The sequence below is a fragment of the Pseudophryne corroboree genome, chromosome 4 (assembly GCF_028390025.1).
Source record: "Pseudophryne corroboree isolate aPseCor3 chromosome 4, aPseCor3.hap2, whole genome shotgun sequence".
Lineage (NCBI taxonomy): Eukaryota > Metazoa > Chordata > Amphibia > Anura > Myobatrachidae > Pseudophryne > Pseudophryne corroboree.
The window spans coordinates 683,011,343-683,031,084 of record NC_086447.1 but is presented as its reverse complement, the minus strand read 5'-3'; the positions used below and the strand labels follow the sequence as shown (position 1 = coordinate 683,031,084).

General features: G+C 45.4%; 1 protein-coding gene across 2 annotated transcripts in view; it reads left to right on the top strand.

Moving 5' to 3' along the window:
* CCDC170 (coiled-coil domain containing 170) overlaps nucleotides 1–19,039 on the top strand; it is a 242,599-nt gene extending 223,560 nt beyond the window's left edge. For both annotated transcript variants that reach the window (XM_063917874.1, XM_063917873.1), the window contains one exon: nucleotides 18,574–19,039. In XM_063917874.1, coding sequence (XP_063773944.1) covers nucleotides 18,574–18,711 — 138 coding nt within the window. In that variant the 3' untranslated portion in view covers nucleotides 18,712–19,039. The remainder of the gene's footprint in view (nucleotides 1–18,573) is intronic.
* The last annotated feature ends 703 nt before the right edge of the window (nucleotides 19,040–19,742 follow it).

Sequence of the window (19,742 nt, the reverse complement as noted above, 5' to 3'; positions counted from 1 at the left end):
GCATTGCACACGGGCCACTGTGATCCACACCCTGCACCCATTATTTGTAATACTTACCCTCCGGAGTCCCGCGGTGAAGCAGCAGCGGTTCAGAAATCACTGGGAAATGGCCCGGAGCCACTTTACTGGTGTTTCATGCATGCGCGCAGCGCAATAGGAAAATCACTGGGGAAATGTCCGTCACGCCATTTTCCCGGAGATCTGCGCTTGCACTCTAGAACAGGCCTAGGGACCCTAGTGCCCAGATTCACAGTATTGCGGCCGGCTAGAGAGGAGGGGCTCTGGCGGAGCCTACACACAGGCCCCCTCCTCTCTAGATAGGCCCCTGCAGTAAATATAAGCTCACTTATTCATGGTGAAACTGAGGATTCCGTAAGAGCAAAGGACTAGACTTAGAGGTGCATGAGTGTTGATTTGGTGCTCAGAGTGATATTTTGACACTGTAGATGTGTCAGAGTCACACTGCACTTGCATAGCGATGGTCTTGCGACAGCACAAAAGATTTATTCGCAAAGTGAGTGACAGGTAGCCAGCATTTGGTGAAGTTAAGGGGTGGCTAGAAAAATGCGTGCGTGTTGGGTCTCTTTTCTTTTAGTGGTGCACTGCAAATTTATTTGCAGCAGGAGAGAGTCAGGGGTCTTAGGTGACAGCATTGACTTGCTCAGAGATCCGTTGTGTGGCAGATGTTTCTGCTTTTACACATGAGTGTCGGATGTGAAGGGCCGGCAGTGGACTTCTCTGTACACAAGTAATTAGCATATTTTTGCACTTACACTAAGAACGTGATCGCAGCAGCGCAAGCCATTGTGTGCACCTCTGAATCAGACCCAGAGTGTTTTTCTCTGTGCACCACCAGCTCTTGGTGAGGAACATGTGCAGGAAGATGCTACTGTACCTCTTTATTAGAATGTTTTCATTTTTGTATTTTCAGCAGACAGTTGTAGTACAGAGTACAAAACAGAACACTTAGCATAGGAAAAACATGTTCACAAATAGTTTTTTTTAGAAAATGAAACAACATTGACATTATCAGAATAATTTTCAACGAATTGGAATCTGGTGGGAGAGAAAGATGTAAAGGGAGCTACAGTACAGGAAAATGAACAAGACAATTTTATAGTTATTATTAGACCCAGGATTTTTAGGATCTAAAAAACTCAAATTATTTTTTTTCAGTCCATTTTTTAGGAGTTTATAGGTTTTAAAAATCTCAGTTTAGGAATTGATTAGAAAATAAAACAAAGGGGGTCATTCCGAGTTGTTCGCTCGGTAAATTTTTTCGCATCGCAGCGATTTTCCGCTTAGTGCGCCAAGTAAATTTACTATGCAGTTAGGAATTTTACTCACGGTTTTTTCTTCGTTCTGGTGATCGTAATGTGATTGACAGGAAGTGGGTGTTTCTGGGCGGAAACAGGCCGTTTTATGGGTGTGTGCGAAAAAACGCTACCGTTTCTGGGAAAAACGCGGGAGTGGCTGAAGAAACGGAGGAGTGTCTGGGAGAACGCTGGGTGTGTTTTTGACGTCAAACCAGGAACGACAAGCACTGAACTGATCGCAGATGCCGAGTAAGTCTGGAGCTACTCAGAAACTGCTAAGAGGTGTGTGGTCGCAATTTTGAGAATCTTTCGTTCGCAATTTTAAGAAGCTAAGATTCACTCCCAGTAGGCTGCGGCTTAGCGTGTGTAAAGCTGCTAAAAGCAGCTTGCGAGCGAACAACTCGGAATGAGGGCCAAAGGCCATGCAACATACAGTATCATTATGTTTGAAACACTGTGCCTTTATTACAGATGCTTCTGTAACCATACCTCCCAACTGCCTGATTTTCCGCGGGCCACAGTGTCCCAGAATGACGGGGGGAGGGGGGAATTTGGAGGCTAAATAGCCATGCACACAGCGCCTATTTACGGGAGGCAGAGGCGCTAGGGGCATGCCAGCAGCTCACAGAGCGCTGGACATGCCCCCACAATGACAAAGACGGGAGGCGTAGTTTGCAACAGCAGCATTCCTGCAAAATGAGGCCCCGCGGGCGTACTCGCGAGTCCCATCCTGGGCACTCACAATGTTAGGCGGTATGTGCTACTTCGTTGCAGAATTTGTTCCTGCGATGCGCTATGTTGCAGAAGGTTGCAATCCATTCGCAGCGCGGATTTACTATATAAGCAAAATGGTGCGTATGCTCACATCCGTGAATCTCGGGATCCAGCAGACGTACTGCGTATGCTATGCAGCAAGGCTGTAAAAGGACACCTCTGTATATATGAAGTACATATGAATACTACTCACTCCACACGTTTCCACAGTAAATGTATGTTTCAACTTAAGTAACAGAATTAATTCTAATAGTCAAATAGGTAACATTCAGATTACATAAATTTAGGTTCTGTATAAATTAAGTATGTTATTCCCTGGTACATAAAACATAAAAGGAAACTGAAATTTTGAGTGTAATGGGAAAGGATTAGAATAGGTTAGAACCTAAGAATCCTGGGCTTTGTTATTATGAATTAATATACAATGTACAGTATTGTGCAATGTTTTGAGCCTGTGGTGATATTTGATAGCTGATGCCCTAAGGATTAGTATTGGTGTAGGTCATTAGGGCATTGTTGGAGGGCTTTTTTCTTCCCATTAAACCCAGGCAAATAGTTTGCTGTAAGCAAGCATATATAAATTAGTGATGTGCACCGGACATTTTTCGGGTTTTGTGTTTTGGTTTTGGATTCGGTTCTGCGGCCGTGTTTTGGATTTGGACGCATTTTGGCAAAACCTCCCTGAAAATTTTTTGTCGGATTCGGGTGTGTTTTGGATTCGGTGTTTTTTTACAAAAAACCCTCAAAAACAGCTTAAATCATAGAATTTGGGGATCATTTTGATCCCATAGTATTATTAACCTCAATAACCATAATTTACACTCATTTTCAGTCTATTCTGAACACCTCACAATATTATTTTTAGTCCTAAAATTTGCACAGAGGTCGCTGGATGGCTAAGCTAAGCGACACAAGTGGCCGACACAAACACCTGGCCCATCTAGGAGTGGCACTGCAGTGTCAGGCAGGATGGCACTTCAAAAAAATAGTCCCCAAACAGCACATGATGCAAAGAAAAAAAGAGGCGCACCAAGGTCACTGTGTGACTAAGCTAAGCGACACAAGTGGCCGACACAAACACCAGGCCCATCTAGGAGTGGCACTGCAGTGTCAGGCAGGATGGCACTTTAAAAAAATAGTCCCCAAACAGCACATGATGCAAAGAAAAAAAGAGGCGCACCAAGGTCGCTGGATGACTAAGCTAAGCGACCCAAGTGGCCAACACAAACACTTGGCCCATCTAGGAGTGGCACTGCAGTGTCAGGCAGGATGGCACTTCAAAAAAATAGTCCCCAAACAGCACGTGATGCAAAGAAAAAAAGAGGCGCACCAAGGTCGCTGTGTGACTAAGCTAAGCGACCCAAGTGGCCGACACAAACACCTGGCCCATCTAGGAGTGGCACTGCAGTGTCAGGCAGGATGGCACTTCAAAAAAATAGTCCCCAAACAGCACATGATGCAAAGAAAAAAAGAGGCGCACCAAGGTCGCTGTGTGACTAAGCTAAGCGACACAAGTGGCCGACACAAACACCTGGTCCATCTAGGAGTGGCACTGCAGTGTCAGGCAGGATGGCACTTTAAAAAAATAGTCCCCAAACAGCACATGATGCAAAGAAAAAAAGAGGCGCACCAAGGTCGCTAGATGACTAAGCTAAGCGACCCAAGTGGCCAACACAAACACCTGGCCCATCTAGGAGTGGCACTGCAGTGTCAGGCAGGATGGCACTTCAAAAAAATAGTCCCCAAACAGCACGTGATGCAAAGAAAAAAAGAGGCGCACCAAGGTCGCTGTGTGACTAAGCTAAGCGACCCAAGTGGCCGACACAAACACCTGGCCCATCTAGGAGTGGCACTGCAGTGTCAGGCAGGATGGCACTTCAAAAAAATAGTCCCCAAACAGCACATGATGCAAAGAAAAAAAGAGGCGCATCAAGGTCGCTGTGTGACTAAGCTAAGCGACACAAGTGGCCAACACAAACACCTGGTCCATCTAGGAGTGGCACTGCAGTGTCAGGCAGGATGGCACTTCAAAAAAATAGCCCCCAAACAGCACACGATGCAAAGAAAAAAAGAGGCGCACCAAGGTCGCTGGATGGCTTAGCTAAGCGACCCAAGTGGCCGACACAAACACCTGGCCCATCTAGGAGTGGCACTGCAGTGTCAGGCAGGATGGCACTTTAAAAAAATAGTCCCCAAACAGCACATGATGCAAAGAAAAAAAGAGGCGCACCAAGGTCGCTGGATGACTAAGCTAAGCGACCCTAGTGGCCAACACAAACACCTGGCCCATCTAGGAGTGGCACTGCAGTGTCAGGCAGGATGGCACTTCAAAAAAATAGTCCCCAAACAGCACGTGATGCAAAGAAAAAAAGAGGCGCACCAAGGTCGCTGTGTGACTAAGCTAAGCGACCCAAGTGGCCGACACAAACACCTGGCCCATCTAGGAGTGGCACTGCAGTGTCAGGCAGGATGGCACTTCAAAAAAATAGTCCCCAAACAGCACATGATGCAAAGAAAAAAAGAGGCGCATCAAGGTCGCTGTGTGACTAAGCTAAGCGACACAAGTGGCCAACACAAACACCTGGTCCATCTAGGAGTGGCACTGCAGTGTCAGGCAGGATGGCACTTCAAAAAAATAGCCCCCAAACAGCACACGATGCAAAGAAAAAAAGAGGCGCACCAAGGTCGCTGTGTGACTAAGCTAAGCGACACAAGTGGCCGACACAAACACCTGGCCCATCTAGGAGTGGCACTGCAGTGTCAGGCAGGATGGCACTTCAAAAAAATAGTCCCCAAACAGCACACGATGCAAAGAAAAAAAGAGGCGCACCAAGGTCGCTGTGTGACTAAGCTAAGCGACACAAGTGGCCGACACAAATACCTGGCCCATCTAGTAGTGGCACTGCAGTGTCAGGCAGGATGGCACTTCAAAAAAATAGCCCCCAAACATCACATGATGCAAAGAAAAAAAGAGGCGCACCAAGGTCGCTGTGTGACTAAGCTAAGCGACACAAGTGGCCGACACAAACACCTGGCCCATCTAGGAGTGGCACTGCAGTATCAGGCAGGATGGCACTTCAAAAAAATAGTCCCCAAACAGCACATGATGCAAAGAAAAAAAGAGGCGCACCAAGGTCGCTGTGTGACTAAGCTAAGCGACCAAAGTGGCCGACACAAACACCTTGCCCATCTAGGAGTGGCACTGCAGTGTCAGGCAGGATGGCACTTCAAAAAAATAGTCCCCAAACAGCACATGATGCAAAGAAAAAAAGAGGCGCACCAAGGTCGCTGTGTGACTAAGCTAAGCGACACGAGTGGCCGACACAAACACCTGGCCCATCTAGGAGTGGCACTGCAGTGTCAGGCAGGATGGCACTTCAAAAAAATTGTCTCCAAACAGCACATGATGCAAAGAAAAATTAAAGAAAAAAGAGGTGCAAGATGGAATTGTCCTTGGGCCCTCCCACCCACCCTTATGTTGTATAAACAGGACATGCACACTTTAACGAACCCATCATTTCAGCAACAGGGTCTGCCACACGACTGTGACTGAAATGACTGGTTGGTTTGGGCCCCCACCAAAAAAAGAAGCAATCAATCTCTCCTTGCACAAACTGGCTCTACAGAGGCAAGATGTCCACCTCATCATCATCCTCCGATTCCTCACCCCTTTCACTGTGTACATCCCCCTCCTCACAGATTATTAATTCGTCCCCACTGGAATCCACCATCTCAGGTCCCTGTGTACTTTCTGTAGGCAATTGCTGCTGGTGAATGTCTCCACGGAGGAATTGATTATAATTCATTTTGATGAACATCATCTTCTCCACATTTTCTGGAAGTAACCTCGTACGCCAATTGCTGACAAGGTGAGCGGCTGCACTAAACACTCTCTCGGAGTACACACCGGAGGGAGGGCAATTAAGGTAGAATAAAGCCAGTTTGTGCAAGGGCCTCCAAATTGCCTCTTTTTCCTGCCAGTATACGTACGGACTGTCTGACGTGCCTACTTGGATGCGGTCACTCATATAATCCTCCACCATTCTTTCAATGGTGAGAGAATCATATGCAGTGACAGTAGACGACATGTCAGTAATCGTTGGCAGGTCCTTCAGTCCGGACCAGATGTCAGCACTCGCTCCAGACTGCTCTGCATCACCGCCAGTGGGTGGGCTCGGAATTCTTAGCCTTTTCCTCGCACCCCCAGTTGCGGGAGAAAGTGAAGGAGGAGATGTTGACGGGTCACGTTCCGCTTGACTTGACAATTTTCTCACCAGCAGGTCTTTGAACCTCTGCAGACTTGTGTCTGCCGGAAAGAGAGATACAACGTAGGTTTTAAATCTAGGATCGAGCACGGTGGCCAAAATGTAGTGCTCTGATTTCAACAGATTGACCACCCGTGAATCCTGGATAAGCGAATTAAGGGCTCCATCCACAAGTCCCACATGCCTAGCGGAATCGCTCTCTTTTAGCTCCTCCTTCAATGTCTCCAGCTTCTTCTGCAAAAGCCTGATGAGGGGAATGACCTGACTCAGGCTGGCAGTGTCTGAACTGACTTCACGTGTGGCAAGTTCAAAGGGTTGCAGAACCTTGCACAACGTTGAAATCATTCTCCACTGCGCTTGAGTCAGGTGCATTCCCCCTCCTTTGCCTATATCGTGGGCAGATGTATAGGCTTGAATGGCCTTTTGCTGCTCCTCCATCCTCTGAAGCATGTAGAGGGTTGAATTCCACCTCGTTACCTCCTCTTGCTTCAGATGATGGCAGGGCAGGTTCAGGAATGTTTGGTGGTGCTCCAGTCTTCGGCACGCAGTGGCTGAATGCCGAAAGTGGCCCGCAATTCTTCGGGCCACCGACAGCATCTCTTTCACGCCCCTGTCGTTTTTTAAATAATTCTGCACCACCAAATTCAATGTATGTGCAAAACATGGGACGTGCTGGAATTTGCCCAGATGTAATGCACGCACAATATTGGTGGCGTTGTCCGATGTTACAAATCCCCAGGAGAGTCCAATTGGGGTAAGCCATTCTGCGATGATGTTCCTCAGTTTCCGTAAGAGGTTGTCAGCTGTGTGCCTCTTCTTGAAAGCGGTGGTAGCCTACCTAGGAACGAGTTGGCGTTTGCGAGATGCTGCTACTGGTGCCGCCGCTGCTGTTCTTGCTGCGGGAGGCAATACATCTACCCAGTGGGCTGTCACAGTCATATAGTCCTGAGTCTGCCCTGCTCCACTTGTCCACATGTCCGTGGTTAAGTGGACATTTGGTACAACTGCATTTTTTAGGACACTGGTGAGTCTTTTTCTGAGGTCTGTGTACATTTTCGGTATCGCCTGCCTAGAGAAATGGAACCTAGATGGTATTTGGTACTGGGGACACAGTACCTCAATCAAGTCTCTAGTTGCCTCTGAATTAACGGTGGATACCGGAACCACGTTTCTCACCGCCCAGGCTGCCAAGGCCTGAGTTATCCGCTTTGCAGCAGGATGACTGCTGTGATATTTCATCTTCCTCGCAAAGGACTGTTGGACAGTCAATTGCTTACTGGAAGTAGTACAAGTGGTCTTCCGACTTCCCCTCTGGGATGACGATCGACTCCCAGCAGCAACAACAGCAGCGCCAGCAGCAGTAGGCGTTACACTCAAGGATGCATCGGAGGAATCCCAGGCAGGAGAGGACTCGTCAGACTTGCCAATGACATGGCCTGCAGGACTATTGGCTTTCCTGGGTAAGGAGGAAATTGACACTGAGGGAGTTGGTGGTGTGGTTTGCAGGAGCTTGGTTACAAGAGGAAGGGATTTAGTTGTCAGTGGACTCCTTCTGCTGTCACCCAAAGTTTTTGAACTTGTCACTGACTTCTGATGAATGCGGTCCAGGTGACGTATAAGGTAGGATGTTCCTAGGTGGTTAACGTCCTTACCCCTACTTATTACAGCTTGACAAAGGCAACACACGGCTTGACACCTGTTGTCCGCATTTGTGTTGAAATAATTCCACACCGAAGAGCTGATTTTTTTTTGTATTTTGACCAGGCATGTCAATGGCCATATTCGTCCCACGGACAACAGGTGTGTCCCCGGGTGCCTGACTTAAACAAATCACCTCACCATCAGAATCCTCCTTGTCAATTTCCTCCCCAGCACCAGCAACACCCATATCCTCATCCTGGTGTACTTCAACAGTGACATCTTCAATTTGACTATCAGGAACTGGACTGCGGGTGCTCCTTCCAGCACTTGCAGGGGGCGTGCAAATGGTGAAAGGCACAAGCTCTTCCCGTCCAGTGTTGGGAAGGTCAGGCATCGCAACCGACACAATTGGACTCTCCTTGGGGATTTGTGATTTAGAAGAACGCACAGTTCTTTGCTGTGCTTTTGCCAGCTTAAGTCTTTTCATTTTTCTAGAGAGAGGATGAGTGCTTCCATCCTCATGTGAATCTGAACCACTAGCCATGAACATAGGCCAGGGCCTCAGCCGTTCCTTGCCACTCCGTGTCGTAAATGGCTTATTGACAAGTTTACGCTTCTCATCAGACGCTTTCAATTTTGATTTTTGGGTCATTTTACTGAACTTTTGTTTTTTGGATTTTACATGCTCTGTACTATGACATTGGGCATCGGCCTTGGCAGACGACGTTGATGGCATTTCATCGTCTCGACCATGACTAGTGGCAGCAGCTTCAGCACGAGGTGGAAGTGGATCTTGATCTTTCCCTATTTTACCCTCCACATTTTTGTTCTCCATTTTTTAATGTGTGGAATTATATGCCAGTATCAATAGCAATGGCCTACTACTATATATACTGCGCACAACTGAAATGCACCATAGGTATGGATGGATAGTATACTTGACGACACAGAGGTAGGTACAGCAGTGGCCTACTGTACCGTAATGCTATATATTATATACTGGTGGTCAGCAAACTGTGCAAAACTGAAATGCACCACAGGTATGGATGGATAGTATACTTGACGACACAGAGGTAGGTACAGCAGTGGCCTACTGTACCGTACTGCTATATATTATATACTGGTGGTCAGCAAACTGTACAAAACTGAAATGCACCACAGGTATGGATGGATAGTATACTTGACGACACAGAGGTAGGTACAGCAGTGGCCTACTGTACCGTACTGCTATATATTATATACTGGTGGTCAGCAAACTGTGCAAAACTGAAATGCACCACAGGTATGGATGGATAGTATACTTGACGACACAGAGGTAGGTACAGCAGTGGCCTACTGTACCGTACTGCTATATATTATATACTTGTGGTCAGCAAACTGTGCAAAACTGAAATGCACCACAGGTATGGATGGATAGTATACTTGACGACACAGAGGTAGGTACAGCAGTGGCCTACTGTACCGTACTGCTATATATTATATACTGGTGGTCAGCAAACTGTGCAAAACTGAAATGCACCACAGGTATGGATGGATAGTATACTTGACGACACAGAGGTAGGTACAGCAGTGGCCTACTGTACCGTACTGCTATATATTATATACTGGTGGTCAGCAAACTGTGCAAAACTGAAATGCACCACAGGTATGGATGGATAGTATACTTGACGACACAGAGGTAGGTACAGCAGTGGCCTACTGTACCGTACTGCTATATATTATATACTGGTGGTCAGCAAACTGTGCAAAACTGAAATGCACCACAGGTATGGATGGATAGTATACTTGACGACACAGAGGTAGGTACAGCAGTGGCCTACTGTACCGTACTGCTATATATTATATACTGGTGGTCAGCAAACTGTGCAAAACTGAAATGCACCACAGGTATGGATGGATAGTATACTTGACGACACAGAGGTAGGTACAGCAGTGGCCTACTGTACCGTACTGCTATATATTATATACTGGTGGTCAGCAAACTGTGCAAAACTGAAATGCACCACAGGTATGGATGGATAGTATACTTGACGACACAGAGGTAGGTACAGCAGTGGCCTACTGTACCGTACTGCTATATATTATATACTGATGGTCAGCAAACTGCAAAACTGAAATGCACCACAGGTATGGATGGATAGTATACTTGACGACACAGAGGTAGGTACAGCAGTGGCCTTCTGTACCGTTCTCCTATATATTATATACTGGTGGTCAGCAAAATTATGCACTGTACTCCTACTATATACTATCTACAATGCAGCACAGATATGGAGTGTTTTTCAGGCAGACAACGTATACTGGTGGTCACTGATCAGCAAAACTCTGCACTGTACTCCTATATAATATTATACTGGTGGTCCCCAGTCCCCACAATAAAGCAGCACACTGAGCACAGATATGGAGTGTTTTTCAGGCAGACAATGTATACTGGTGGTCACTGTCAGCAAAACTCTGCACTGTACTCCTGCTATATAATACATAATATATAATACGTTTTTTTCAGGCAGAGAACGGATAAAACTGGTGGTCACTGATCAGCAAAACTCTGCACTGTACTCCTCCTATATTAATATACAGCTGCTCCCCAGTCCCCACAATTAAGCAATAAGTAAAGCAAGCACAAATATTTGCATCAACAATACACGGAGAGGACGCCAGCCACGTCCTCTCCCTAACATTTCCAATGCACGAGTGAAAATGGCGGCGACGCGCGGCTGCTTATATAGAATCCGAATCTCGCGAGAATCCGACAGCGGGATGATGACGTTCGGGTGCGCTCGGGTTAACCGAGCCATACGGGAGAATCCGAGTATGTCTCGGACCCGTGTCAAAAGTGTGAAGTTCGGGGGGGGGGGGGGGGGGGGTTCGGTTTCCGAGGAACCGAACCCGCTCATCACTAATATAAATACATTTTTAAGGTAGTGGCCATTAAGTGAATGCAAGCAGACCTTTAAGTGACACTTTCACTTTTGCCAATGCAAGCATTCCCATCTGGGTTCCAAATTCCACTACGTATTTCAGAATGCAGACTCCCCCTTCCCCCGAGCAGTGGTCAGAGTATGCCTACAGTATATTGCGTGAAGTGCTTGCTAGTTAACATCTGAAAACAAGTTTGAGGGACACCTTGCTCAGTGGCGTAACTACTGCCCCTGCAGACCCCGCCGTGGGTCTCCGGCAGCAGCGTGTCTGTCAAATGAAGTGCCGGTTCGTGAGCCAATCAGAGCTCGCGGACCAGCAGCCAATCAGGAGCTGCAGCTGCCGGCCTGCGAGCTCTGATTGGCTCACGAACCGGCACTTCATTTGACAGACACGCCGCTGGAGACACAGGACGAACACAGCCAGGAGAAGCGCCCGCCTCCAGCTCCTTCCCAGACTCACAGCAGCGGGGGAGGGTGTGTACCTGGCACTGGGGGGGGGGGGCATTTTTGGCACTGGGGGAATATGTATAGCTGGCACTGGGGGGGCATATGGGGCACTGGGGGTATATGTGTTTCTTGCACTATGGGGTATATTTTTATCTGGCACTGTGGGGGGAATATCTGGCACTGGGGTCATATGTGGCACTGGGGGCATATGTGTTTCTGGCACTATGGGGGTATATTTTTATCTGGCAGTGTGGGGGAATAGCTGGCACTGGGGGCATATGTGGCACTGGGAGCACAGCCCTAGCAACAAGCATTACCCCCTAGTAACAAGCACAACAGCCAGCTCATGAAATCCCTGGCAACAAGCATTACCCCCTAGCAATGAGCATGACACCCAGTGCATGAAATCCCTGGAAACAAGCATTACCCCCTAGCAACAAACATGACACCCAGTGCATGAAACCCCTGGCAACGAATATTACCCCCTGGCAACGAGCTTGACACCCAGCACATGCCAGAGGTAACAAGCATAACACCTAGCGCATGAAAACCCTGCAATGAGCATGACACCCTGAGCATGAAAACCCCTGGCATTGTGCATGGAACCAAGAGCATGAAACCCCTGGCAATGAGCAGTTAATTTAAAAGTAATTAGAAGCCTTACTGTAGGGACTAATGTGTAATGGGGATTGCGGTGTTTGGCATAATGTATCACGGACATTGCGGTGTGTGTCATAATGTGTCACAGGCATTACGGTGTGTGGTATACTATATCACTGTGGTATAATGTCTCAGGGGTATAATGTCATTGTGGCATTGTGGTATAATGTCTCAGGGGCATTGCAGTGTGTAGCATAATGTATAACGGACATTGCGATGCGTGGCATAATGTGTCACAGGCATTACGGTGTGTGGCATAATGTGTCAGGGGCATTACGGTATGTGGCATATTGTGTAATGTGCATTATCGTGTGTGGCATAATGTCTAAGGGCCATTGCAGTATGTAGCATAATGTATACTGGGCATTACTATAAGGAGGAAAAATGACAAATAATGTAAGGAGCATGAATCAGGATTATTTTTTTTCCTGTGGTGGCCAACGTCTGGGCGTGCAGGTTGCAAAACTGAGGTATAAGGCAGTCTTTTCCTGCAATGACACGCCCCTTTATGCAAAGCCACACCCATTCCAGCAAGGCCACGCACCTTTTTTGCTGCACGCGCATATTCATCACTTTTCTAATAGCACTTGTGTGTGTGTGTTGGGGGGTTAGCGCCAGAGAATGTTTTGGCTTGGGGGAGAAAAATTTCTAGTTACGCCACTGACCTTGCTGCTGAGCCGATGCACCTAAATACTGTAGGTCATCTGTGACCCTGTGGTGGCACTTACTGAATTTAATTTCCATACATTTATTTCATATAATTTATCCTTTAGAAAAATATAGATTTTTAATGCCTAGAAAATCAGAATATATGAAAGTGCTGCATCTAAAATGTAAAATAAATTGTGCTGAAGGTCAAACTCGAAAAATCTGAACATTTTAAAGCATAGAAAATGTGTACATACAGTAAGTCATGTAATTGCATGTGTGCTTTTTACATGTCCCCATGCATGTAAATTAATGACAGGGATAAACTTGCAAATATCATTAAGTCCTTTGACTTTGTAATAATTGTACAGTAGTTGTGTTATGGGGATGCAATCAGCATCCAAGCATTCGGAATCCCGACTCCGTAATCCGGACACTGCTTGAAATACAGACGCCTGGATCCTATTTCAAAACATTGCGAGAACATGGTGGATGCAAAGAACTAGCTAAAATAAACAAACAAAATGTACCCAGCTACAATGAGGGGAACAGTTCAATCAGTTCTATCTCAAGGAGGACTGTAGCGAAAGTTGCTCTGATATAATAGGAGACATGGAAGAGTCATCTGCACCTCATGATTACTTGATTCATTTCATGAAAGGTTATTTAATGTTAGAATAAAATGTGAATATTGTTGATGCCAGATGGAATTGTAATCCATTTCAGGATCCAGGCGTCTGTTCGGGATCCCGAACAAAGAACTGCCACCTCTCAGGAGAGGTGAGCCACTGAGGGGACGGGGACGGGGATTAGGTTTAGGCTTAGGTGGAGGGTTCATTTAGGTTGCGGGGGTGGGAGGGTTAGGGTTACTCTGCGGGGAGGGATCAGTTAGGGTTAAGCAAACCCCGGGGAGGGTTAGGCTGTGGATGGGAGACGGTTAGGTTTAGGCTGCGGGGAGGCAGGGTTACGTACATCACTGCAGTGTTTAGGTGTCGGAATTCCCAGCGCCGGGATACCGCATTCGGTATGATGACTGCCGGCATCCCAACCACCGTGATATCGTATGTATATAACTATAATGAATAGAGTTCTTTTATGAAATTTGTTTTACTACTATGTAGTTTCAGTAATGACATTTATATGTCTCTTTGTGATATAATTTGCTGCCATCTATTACTTAGTGGATGGGTGGTCTCGGAACAAATGCAGTGGTAGTTTTCTGTCATGGTTGGAGTTTCCCTGACAACACTACTAAATAGAGTCTGCAATCTTTTGAGATCCAAAGTCACTATTTCAAAAACATTGCGAGAACATGGTGGATGCAAAGAACTAGCTAAAATAAACAAACAAAATGTACCCAGCTACAATGAGGGGAACAGTTCAATCAGTTCTATCTCAAGGAGGACTGTAGCGAAAGTTGCTCTGATATAATAGGAGACATGGAAGAGTCATCTGCACCTCATGATTACTTGATTCATTTCATGAAAGGTTATTTAATGTTAGAATAAAATGTGAATATTGTTGATGCCAGATATAGAACAGAAATATTTGTATCAGTGACGTGCGGTGGGGTGAGGCAGGTGAGGCAGAGCCTTTCCTGTCATACTTACGTTTAAACCAGAGTTTTGACTGAAAAAATATATGAAAAATACTGATAACTTGTTTGAAATATGTTCTTTGCATTATTCTAATAATTTTTATAGCGCAAACTCTGGAGTAAAAAGTCTTTGGCAGGTGAGGCAGTGCCTCACCTGTGTATCCTTTCCACACATCTCTGATCAAAGCTCACCAGATTTCCAGGAGTTTATATTGCCGCACCTGTGTATAATGCCCAGATGTACACTTTGGCTCATATATTGCATGTAAATCTGGCTCTGGGGTTAGCCAGTGCCTCCTGAGCCATTTAGCTCACCGCACGTCCCTGATTTGTATTGATATTGGATGACAAACAGTGATACATACTGTAAGATTCGGGGCACTACTGATCAAGAACCGTAGTAAATTATACCCCTTTCACACCGCACAAATAACCCGGTATCAACCCGGCATATTGCCGGGTCGACACAGGTCGGCGTGCGGTGTGAAAGGGGCATAGCCGAAATCGTGGGTCGTCTGACCCGGCAATTCAACCTGGGAATAAAGCAGTGTTATACCCGGGCTGAATACCGGGTCAGTGGCTGCGTAAACGGGCTCCCGGTTCGATGCAACCTGGGATCCTTTTACTAGATAGGCAGAGGCGGCGCGGAGATTAGCTCATCTCCCAGCGCCGCCTCCACCTCCACTGCTGGCTCCACCCCCCGCTGCTATGGCAACCCACTCGGCATATTGCCGGGTCGGGAATGCCTGCAGCAGCTACCAATGCCGGATCCCACCCGGGAAGGACCCGTTTCCAATTCCCGGGTGGGATTCGGCATTTGCAGTGTGAAAGGGGTATTATACTCTTTGTTCCACCATTTACTGTTTTTATTTTGTTGTAAATGCTTTATTGTTGTAAATGCTTTGAAAATTGTAAATGTTTAAGCAACTTTACAGATCGAGAGCTTGTTTCTTTAGCTGGGCGCACAATGAGCTATATGCCATCCGATTGGGCAGATCAGAATGACATATTGCCTACATCGCTCAGTGTGTATGCTTAATATGCGTGCTCCTGCGGACGCATGTGATGTCAGGTTTGATGTGCTGCACATCAAACCTGACGATATCACTGGCGTCCTGCAGTATGTTAATGAAGGACGGAACATGCTCATTCTTTCCTTCATTAAAGCCACCCCAGTGTGTATGGGCTGGTGTACGGGCTATCTGGGCTGGTGGGAATTCGTTCCAACGTCTCTTCAGTGTGTACCCAGCTTTAGACGACTTGCATTATAAACATTATTTTGTAAGATTGGTCAGAAAGGTGCACTGCTAGGGCCCATAATAATATTTATGGGGAGTAGGGGTGTAGCGAGGGTGGCTCCGGAAAAGTTAGTGGGCGCGCCACCATCTCTACCCACCCCTCCTTCTGCCCACTATATCGTGATCCGCTGTACAGACAGCCACAGAGCAAGATCGGGAGAAGCAGTGCGGCACACACTTACTTGGACTTGGAGACTAGGGCCCGGATTTAGCAAGCTCTGCCGCCCTCTTTATATGTCTCACTGTCTGCTTGTAGCTGTGCAGCAGGGTTACTTCTGTCCTGCAGTACCACTTTCTGCCCCAGCTGCTGCAGCACCTCTCTTTGTCCCAGCTACAGAAGCACTTCTCTCTGTCCCAGTTGCTGCAGCACCTCTTTCTACCCCGGCTGTTGCAGCAACTCTCCCTGCCCTGGCTGTTGCAGCACCCCTCTCTGCCCCAGCTGCTACAGCACCTCTCTCTACATTGATGCTGCAGCACCTCTCTCTGCCCCAACTGCTGCTGCAGCACCTCTCTGTATTAGAAGCTGCAGAGTAACATGTATAAGCGGCTCTACTGTGGCATAACATGTATAAGTGGCTCTACTGTGGCGTAACATGTATAAGTGGCTCTACTGTGGTGTAACATGTATAAGCAGCTCTACTGTGGTGTTACCGGATTAGTGGAAGTCTATTGCTTTCTATATTAAGCAGAGTTATAATAACCCACCAGCCTGCCTGCAAATGTAATTACCTGTGACAGCTGGTGTATTTTTACAAAATAGCAGCGTGAACATCTGGATTGCACTTTTACAATTGTTTCAATAAGATTAACAATAATACTGAATAATTCTTACCTGAGACACAGAGCTCCTTGCGATCCAGTGGATCCTCCACTTGCGCTGTCCTCATGCCTGCTAACAGTAACTAGAGATGTGGACGGACCCACAGGTTTGGTTTTGGTTCTAATTCATCATTGTGTTTTGGTTTTGGCAAAACCACACTCAGATGTTTTGGTTCAGATTTGGTTTTCTGTTCAGTTTAAAATCGAAAAAACAAAAACAAAACATTGATTATCAATGATAAAAATCCATATGATCGTGTAATTTGGACCTGTTTATATGCAATCCAAAATCCGAGTTCAGTTTTTAAATCCGAGTTCCGAATGGACAACAGACCCTAGCCGGTACTCGGTTCCACTCGAAAACCCAAAGTGATACCAAACTGGGACTCGATTTAACTCGGAACCCCTAAGTTTGGGTGTGTTCACATCGTATTTCAGGAAAATCAAACTCAGCGGTGCAAGTATGCAGGTACGCTCGGGTACGGAGTACCTATAAGAATTTGGCAATGGGTACTCAGTACCAGCTGCCACACACTTTACCATTACCACAATTATAATGTGCCACAAAGCACCATGGTGCTTGGCAGCATGACTGCTCCTGCCACTTTGTCAGGGTTACTGGGAGTGCGACAGTGGCTGTATTATCCTGTTATAATGGAGGCATTACTATATATTGTTATTAAATTGGGGGCATTACTATATATTTCTATTGTACTGTAGGTATCACTATATATTTCTATTATACTGGAGGCATTACTATATATTTTTAGCCTTGCCTCCAGATTTAAAAAAAAAGGGGGCTGTTGTGTGGCCACGCTGCTAGTGTCATGTAGCCACTCCCACTAGCAGCATGTGGCCATGCACCCTCACAACACATGACCACGCCAATTTTTCGGCACTCAGTACCACTAAGAAAATATTTCTACTTGCACCACTGATCAAACTACACATCTCTACTGCTAAGGCAGGGCTTTCTTCAAAAGAGAGAGACCTGCACCAATGGCTTTTTTCAAACAGGCAAGTGACATTAGAAGACTTTGTATATGCACATCTGGGATCTGAGCGATTCTAGGTAATATTTAGAATCATTGTCTAACAATGGACTCCACCCAGCAGCACTAAATTGATAGGATATTTTGTGTATGATTGTGATATATATTGATGTGCCTGTGTAAATTTACACCCTTCAAATATCAGTAAGTAAGAATGACCTTGTGAAATCTCATGATCAAATCTGGCTAAATTTGAGGCTGTAAATATTCCAGTTCTCTGTGTAGAAAAAGTGTACATTTTTGTGGTGTAACTAGGGGGTGATTCAGAGGTGGACGCTGTTCAGATTCAGTTACAAATGGGTGATGATTTCTGTCTTGCGCATGCGTTGGAGCTGTATTGCACGTGTCTTAATGGTCACAGTGTGGATTTAGATGAAGCTTAATTTACAGGTTGCAGACGTTTGGGAGCAGTGATGGGGAATGTTGTTGAAGGTGGAGGTGTGTCGCTGCGGTTTTGGGGGTACACTGAAGCCAGCTACTGGGTCTTCGGACACAGACTTCCTGGCCTCAAAGTTTAGTTACGGTGAGTTGCTTAGATGTCTGATGGTCTGTGTGATGTTCCTAATGTTGATCAGATGCTGCTCCTTCAGACACAGGCAGCGGATCTGATGCTCGTTACAAAAGACGGCACCTGCAGAATTTGCATAACTTCTCAGATCTACTGCTACCAATAGCGCAGCACCAATACCTCTTGCGTGCACCTCTGAATATGGCCCTAGAGGTCTATTTACTAAGCCTCGGATGGAGATAAAGTACCAGCCAATCAGCTCCTAACTGACATTTTTCAAACACAGCCTGTGGCATGGCATTTAGGAGCCGATTAGCTGGTGCTTTATCTCCATCGACTTCCTCTCCATCCAAGGCTTAGAAAATAGACCCCTAAATGGCTTGTGTTAAGTGTCTGGGGAAGTTAAAAGGATGGGTGAGACAGTGTTCAGTGTCAGAACACTAAAGCATGTCACAACCAACCACGTGCTGCTTTATAGACACTGCCCTCTGCCTTCTCCAAAGTTCTATTAAAATCAGTAACTTGTATCTAATGCAATAGCAAATGACAGCTGCTTTAAAAATCCAAAACCAATTTTTATATTTTAATATAAGTTAATGAATTATTTCTCTCTGCAATTTCTTACAGCTGGTAGATTTTCGAGAGGTGGTGTCACGTATGCTGGGTCTGAATGTCAACGCCTTGGCACTACCAGATTATGAAATAATCAAACGACTTGAAGGACTGCTCCATAGCCACCATCATCACACTCTATCCTGCGCATAAGAAAAGAAACAGAAGTCTTATGGAAAGACCTATACTGATGTATAATGAGTCCCAACTTGAAATTTCAATTAGTTCGATTTTTTTGCATAAATTATTTTTTGGTCAATATGCAAATATCCAGATATATTTGTGTTATGAATTAGTACGTTTGGTGTGACCATACAATATGCTTAAATGAAATGCTATCAAGAATTACATAGTGCCATATTTTATATTATCCAGAGTACTCAGGTATCTAATTTTGTATTGCTTTATGTTAAATGTAAATTATCTTGAAAAGGTTTTACATTAATAACTTCGTACATGGAATAAAGTGTTATTCACATGACAGCTGAAAGAAGAGGTTTTAAGGGTTTGATAACTCAGTAGATTAGTAGAATCTGTCTACCACCAGAGGATAATTTACCAAATGGTGATTCAATTACAGTAAGTAGCTACTTTTTGGCATGATTTTGGGAGGGTTAGATATAGCCAGTTTTCTACCTGTATGTAAGATTAATTCATTTCTGTTGAGAAGGTCATACTTCACCCTTATTTTTTTTATCCCATGGTAAGGTAAGTATTAAGGGGTCTATTCATGAAGCAGTGAACAGTGTGGAGAAGTGAGCGAGTGGAGAAGTTTCCCTTGGCAACCAATCAGCTTTGAAGTAACATTTATTAAAGGCATTCTATAAAATTATACATTGGTTGCCATGAGCAACTTCTCCACTGGCTCACTTCTTTTCACTGCTTCATGAATAGACCCTTAAATCCACTACACTACAAAAATATAGGGCTAAATAATATCGTTAGCAAAATAATAACAGAGATATTTATTATAAAAATAAAGGACCACAGAAATGATTTCTAAATACACAGGGGGCTAGGATATTATTAAACAAATAAGGGGCATAGATTTTATAAAAAAAATAAATTTAGGAAGCACAAATTAGTCTTCAGTATAAAAGGGACACATCTATTATTAATACACATTGGGAACACACTGCATTTATTACTATACTAACAGGGTACACATAAGTTTTATCCTGTTA